Below are 6799 nucleotides of genomic sequence, written 5' to 3' on the forward strand. Positions count from 1 at the left end.
TCCTGTAGTTCCAGTGAAAGAGGGGCTTTGGACTGACAATAGAAAGCAGATGTTGGGCAAAGGGCTGCCATTAGCTAGTTTCCCTTTACAAGAAAAGGTGAGCTATTACACAAGAAAATAAATTCACAAATAAACAGCGAAGAAGGGGCCTGCTGTTCAGCGGAGCAAGCAGATGGAAAAATGATGGAGTGATTATTAAGTTACATTTAAAAAAAATGTATCTGAATATAACAGAAACATATTTTACAGGCATAATATAAATGTACTAAGATAACAAAAATATACCAATATTTACAAAATATGAAAGAAAAGACCAGAATTAGAAGAGAAAAGCCTACATTTAAACTAATTTGAATGAAAGGCCCTTAAAACGAAACCGTTGATGTCTAGGTTACAAGGTCAATCTTATGTTTATTCAAAGCTTTACTAAGTTGATCCTATTATTATTGATCACATTGATTATTGACTATACATCACCACTGATCAGCCAATAGCTGTCAGATCAACCCCTACGAACATCTCAGACATTCCCTTGAGTTTCATAACTCTTTATTTCTCTCACAAACTCTCACACACACACACAGACACATATACATACATACAGAAACACTTCCAGACTGGAAAACAGGTCAGTTTATATCAGTTAGCCACACCGCAGACTTAAGCAAAATTAGTTTTATTTAACTTTATGCATCTTGGTTGACTGGACTGTTAACCAACTGGGTATCCAATTGGTAACATAAATGTGTAAAACGGATATAATTCAATCAACTCTCCTGCACTACATGGTGCAAATATAACAGTTTATGTCTGACAAATTTAGCTGCCATTTGGCATGACACTCAAAACTAAAAACAGGAGGCTTCTCTTATTGCTTTGTGTCTTAAATACATATTGAACTGGACTGGCACTTCAACTTTTGTGATTGTAGCTATCAGTTTACAAGAGCAAGTATAAATACCCCCTTTCATGTGAATCTGAAAAACAATAAATTGATCTCATCACTAAAATGAAATGTTATAATGAAGATAAAAACATTAGTGTCAACAACAAATCCCACTCATTGACCCCATCTCAGGCAGACTATGAAAAAGCATAACAGTTGATAAACCAGCTTTTTTCTTAGAAATCCTCTGATCTCAGAACAAAATAAATCTACTGAAACCCAACTTTAGTGTCTGAGTGTCTTTATAAAAATCACATTCTTTATTAAATACACAAAACCATTTGCAGGGCCAGAAATCTAACAGGACGTTCATAATGAACGTAATATAGGCCTATAATACACACCCACATGAATATCTGATGAACAGAGAATGAACAAAAGCCTATAACATAATTCTTTCATGATCAATATTCTTAATAAATGCAAATAAGTTGTAATGGAAATGAAGGAAATAACCATAAAAGGCATTTAGGGGATATGGGTGGGTATGTGTGCGCGCCGGACCTCTTGATCATATAAAGGTAAAAAGCTTCACAACAAACAAATCAACCTTAATCCTCACATTGGATCAATGCGGCTGCTATAGGCCTCAGGGTTGCCTTATATTACTCCTCAAACTTCATATTCACTCATTGATTTGCTTTTCAGAATAGTATATCACTGAGCTCCAATGAGAGAGGGAATAGAGACGGGGGCCAGGGTCAAGCACAGCTCGCATACATGTTAGCGTAATATTGATGTCCCAGCAGAAAGAAATTACTAAATATCCAGATCAATATCTAGTTTCCCTGCAACAGCCAAGCAACGAGGTGAGGAAATATAAATATACATCTTTATGACCACAGAAGCCATCATAATGAGCGAGCTGAATGAATGTTTCCCTTAAGGTGAAGTGTTTGATTAGCGGAGGGCAGAGGTTAGTGCCGATATGCTGATACAGGAAAACCAGAATGATGGCTCAGGAGATGACAGCAGAGCAGCACCGAGCTGAAGTAAGGCCTGTTCGTACATGCTTATCGAGCTTTAAAGCTTTTTTTATGTTGTTTATTTGTTTATGTGGTGTTTTTAATATGCTTTAAGACAAACCATGTGCCAACCTTTTTATCAACAACACTGCTGAATATTTTCTCCTTAAAACTGTAGTTTATTTATTTGTATTTAGCTAACTTGAATAATAACCCGCGGCCGTAGTGTGAAAGTAGCCCCGAGTCAGATGCACCTCTCCGGCATTGACATCCGCACGTCACACGCGTCTGATCACAGATGCTGGGCAAGGCCTGAGGCAAGGGTCTAGAGTTATTTTTAAGGCATGAGAAAAAAAATATATATTTTTGAGTTTTGAGATGAGTTTTAATGGATAACATTTTTGATTACAGGGGGACTTTAAGTCAATTTATATAAAATTTACATTTGTTAATCTTAGGTGACTTGCACAATAAATTTGAGGGAGTGATTTTTTTTACAAATATATATACGCACACATATATATATATATATATATATATATATATATATATATATATACATATACATATCAAATAAAAAATAAATAATCTGAGATTGATTCCTTTAATGGAATACTCTAAATCAACTTCCTCTTTGCAAAAGAAAATTGGAAAGCCTAGAGCTGCCAGATCAGTCGTTTTTTTAATTGAAAACTATTTCACTGGGAGTCCTGGGAATAACATAATTGATCGAGGATCTGGCAAGCCAGGTGTTTTTACTTGCCATTTAGCAATGGTTATAGATCAGCCTAGCCTTATTTACAGCTCCAAACCATTAGAAAAGACAGCGGCACACTCACGGTCCAACTCCAACACAGAGTCACCACAATAAAAAGGCAGAAGAGCAGATAATGCCTTAACTCATATTTAAACAAACATCTCTGCCTTACTTACTCACTCAGTCCACTCACTCTCCCTCTTTGCATCATAAAGCAAAAGAGGCCATATAGCAATATTCAATGACCCCTTCCACACCATCCAACCCTTGACCCTTAAATCACACGTCCTGTGGCAAGGGAACAGGGTGGGCTGCGAGTGGCAGCAGTGGAAAGACTGACACGGTGTTACAGCAGTAAGTAATGCTGATCAATACCGGCGGTTCCAACCATTAGGAATTCAGCAGAAAACGACCCCCTACGGCAATAAAGCACAGTGTGCGCCTGCTACTTCATTTGCTGCCTCCATTAGTGTAATGGAATCATTATCAACTGTGGCAGTACTTTTCTAACACTCCCACCTTCCCTTGCCTATTTTTACATCTTTTCAGATTTTAGGAATCAGAAGTCATGAGCTACACTGCCTCCTTATTTTGTTTTATTTTTTCTGTCTTTTTACATCACTGGATATAAATCCGCCCCTAGCGGGGCTTGAACACAGGGTCTAATGATGTATTCCTGAGTGTGTTTTATGGGGCTGTCCGACACTGTTTCTCTATTATGGACTCATTAATAGGACATAGGCATACGGTGACGAACAGAGAGGGAGAAACGACAAGGGGGGTAGAAAAGCTGCAGATTACGCTGAAAGTGACACCACCTCCCGCTAAAACACCGGCTTCAATGTGACAGCGGCTCGGCATTAGGACCTATAAATCATTACATTAACACTAATTTACAAAAGGAACATTTTGTGGGAGAAATTGATTAATCAAGACTGGCTGTGTGGCCTCATAATCAGGCCTGAACTGAAGCTAGCTGTTAATTCAACAGAATTGCCAAGGGGAACACAAACCATTTTAATGAGTGTTCACAAATGAAATCACCTAAACAGCTTTCTCCAGCAAACACACGAGCTGAGAAAGCCAATGAGCCGAGAACTCTCTGAGTGATGGGACGGGTGCAGTGCGAGCCTCTGAACGTCTGGCAACCCTCTGTGCTCCACACATACTCTGCCACTCCAAAATCATTTTTATTTACGAATTTTTAATCTTTATCGACTGTTTTTTTTTTTTCAACAAGGTGTCAAAAGCAGCAGCAGCAGAGACCAATAGAGTTGTGAGTGCGAATAAATGAAACATGCTCAACAGATGGACCAAAAACAGTGCTTTTCTAATTCAATACTGTGAAGAAAGACAAACAACAGGGCCTGCATTGTCCTGCAAATGCAATAAAATGGTCAAAATTGCATTTATGATTGAATATCACTTCAGTGGGATCTTTGTGGTCACCCGGGCGACATTAAAACCAGTAACTATGATTGTCCAGTGTCCCATGATCAACTACTAAGCATTTTTTGGTATTTAACAGTATTTTGGGTTAAAGGCTATGTAAGGTCACTTCTAAAAGGATGAAGTCAGTTTTAATAGGTTATTAGCCAATAGTTTTCCTCTTTTAATGCATGATAATGGAAGTGCTCTTTTTGTCATGCATATGGTTAGGAAATGCCTGGCAAAGCTGAACTAATGATAAAAAATTACTCCTTTTTTAAATGGACAGTTCACAGGTCTCTGCTGACATCCATCCACATCCTAATGTTTTGGGCACAAATGCACACGTTTATGGCTGAGACAACAGTGTACTCCCTTTTATATAATTATTATGATTAAATGGACCTGCATTTTATATTTTGGAACTGCAGGAATACATACCAGAGCCTCAGTCTAGCTGATCTGTGGTTTTCCTCCCAGAGCTGTTTATTTTTATGAAGAGAGATAAGACGAAATGAGATTGGGCAGCGTAACAGACCTGTCTGTCTGTCCGTCTGCTGTACAGACCCAAAAAACACTGGATCAAGCTCTCAGGGACTCTTCTGGTCACTGTGTCAGCCGCAATACAGTGGAGGAACCACGTACTACACAGATTCCCTGCTGTCAGACATTATCCAAAAGCATGCTATCAGAGAATGCAGACTAAAACTGAACAAAAAAAGAAAAAGGAGTCGAAAATGAAGTGGGGTTATAAAAAGAGAAAAATTAATAGATGGGCTGCTGACAGAACTTCTCAACTTTGCTGACTATACTACAGACAAATCAAACACAGTCATTTAAGTGCAAACAAAATGCTACTTTAGTATTTGTATTTTGATAATCAAACTAAATCCTATTGACCACAAAAAAATTCAGAAAGTGACATGACAACTTGTCATGTACAATTATAAATAAATGTAATATTTCAAATATGCAGGCATGTTAAACAATAATTCCAGAAACAAGTAAAGTACAATATTTGCAATACTTCATATGCACTATATCCAAAAAAAAAGAAAGAAAAGAAAGATTACATTTTTCAGAGATTATTAGTTTTTGTTGGAGCTCAGTGGAGCTTCTTCATTAAAGGGACAATTACTCCAGATTTTTTTTTGGCATTCTGTTGGTTTGTGACATCTTTTCCCTGAGTGACACAGAGTGACAGACACTTGGACACGCGTCCTGACTTCATTCATTACTACCACGACTGAGCTCGCTGTAACACCGCCACACAACACACTCCAGCAAAGACAGTGTGTGACAGCCATGAGAAAACACTCCCCCCGCGCTGTGCCTCAACACACACTCGCGTGCCGGATGACTGTGTGCACACAGAGACAAAAATCATCCGATTAAAGAATGGAAACAGAGCAATCAGCAGCATCACATGCGCACTTCAAATGAACACACAGCAGCAACCAGCGCGTGCAATACTGCCACGGACACACTGAACGGTGTCTTACAAACTCCACAACTGCATGTGGTGCTAGGAGATCTGAGAGAAAACTACAAGCGATACCTTTCTCCTCTTTTCCCTCTCACTGTCATCCGATCTTTTCATGTTCCTGAAGTACTGTTTACGCTGCCTCGGTTTCATAGCGCGCAGATCTGGGTGATGTAGTCTTTAGATTGTGCCGTTAAGCGTGTAAACATTAATTGAGCGGATTTAAATATAATATTTGCTGTGTTTATGATATTATATTCAACATGTATAACAATAAACCTGATGTTGTTATTTTACATTAGGGTTTTATTTTTAAGTCCCTACCAGCATTTCGGCCAGGACTACATTTCCCAGAATCCTCGCGCCAGGAAAAAACTCCCTTATAATTTGAGTCAAACCGGAACTATATACAAGCTCAGCTGTGCTGTGAGTGTGAGAGATTCCTAACGGATTTGCTCCCGCCTACGGGCGGTTTTATTGTCATCTTATATTTATGCATGACAGTCCTAATCCAGCCGAGGTGCCAGCACAAAAACATATTCAGTAAAATATTGTTTAAATAGCAGTACTGAATCAAATTTGTTGAAATTAAGTGACTTTGAACGTGGAGTGGTTGTTGGTGCCAGACGGGCTGGACTGAGTATTTCAAAAACTTTTACAGAGAATGGTCTGAAAAAGAGAGTATCCAGTGAGTGGCAGTTGTGTGGACAGAAATGCCTTGTTGATGTCAGAGGAGAATGGGTAGACTGGTTAGAGATGATAGAAAGGCAGCAGTAACTCAAATAACCACTTGTTACAACCAAGATATGCAGAATAGCATCTCTGAATGCACAACACGTCGAATCCTGAAGCAGATTGGCTACAGCAGCAGAAGACCACACTGGGTGCCGCTCCTGTCAGCTTAGAACAGACAATGGAGGCTACAATTTGTACAGGCTCACCAAAATCAGACAATAGAAAATTGGGAAAACATTGCCTGATCAGATGAGTCTCAATTTCTGCTGCGACATTCAGATGGTAGAGAATTTGACGTAAAGAACATAAAAGCATGGATCCATCCTGCCTTGTCTCAAAGGTCCAGGTTGCTGGTGGTGGTGTAATGGTGTGGGGGATATTTTCTTGGCACACTTTGGGCCCCTAAGTACCAATTGAGCATCATTTAAACACCACGGCCTACCTGAGTATTTTTGCTGATCGTATCCATCACTTTATGACTACAG

The 6799-nt window shown here is 39.0% G+C and overlaps 1 protein-coding gene across 3 annotated transcripts in view; it reads right to left on the minus strand.

Moving 5' to 3' along the window:
* LOC113051409 (alpha-ketoglutarate-dependent dioxygenase FTO-like) overlaps positions 1 to 5732 on the minus strand; it is a 130604-nt gene extending 124872 nt beyond the window's left edge. For all 3 annotated transcript variants that reach the window (XM_026215131.1, XM_026215132.1, XM_026215133.1), the window contains exon 1: positions 5655 to 5732. In XM_026215131.1, the coding sequence (XP_026070916.1) occupies positions 5655 to 5732 (78 nt within the window). The remainder of the gene's footprint in view (positions 1 to 5654) is intronic.
* Between the last annotated feature and the right edge of the window lie 1067 nt (positions 5733 to 6799).

This window comes from Carassius auratus, chromosome 32 (assembly GCF_003368295.1).
Source record: "Carassius auratus strain Wakin chromosome 32, ASM336829v1, whole genome shotgun sequence".
NCBI lineage: Eukaryota > Metazoa > Chordata > Actinopteri > Cypriniformes > Cyprinidae > Carassius > Carassius auratus.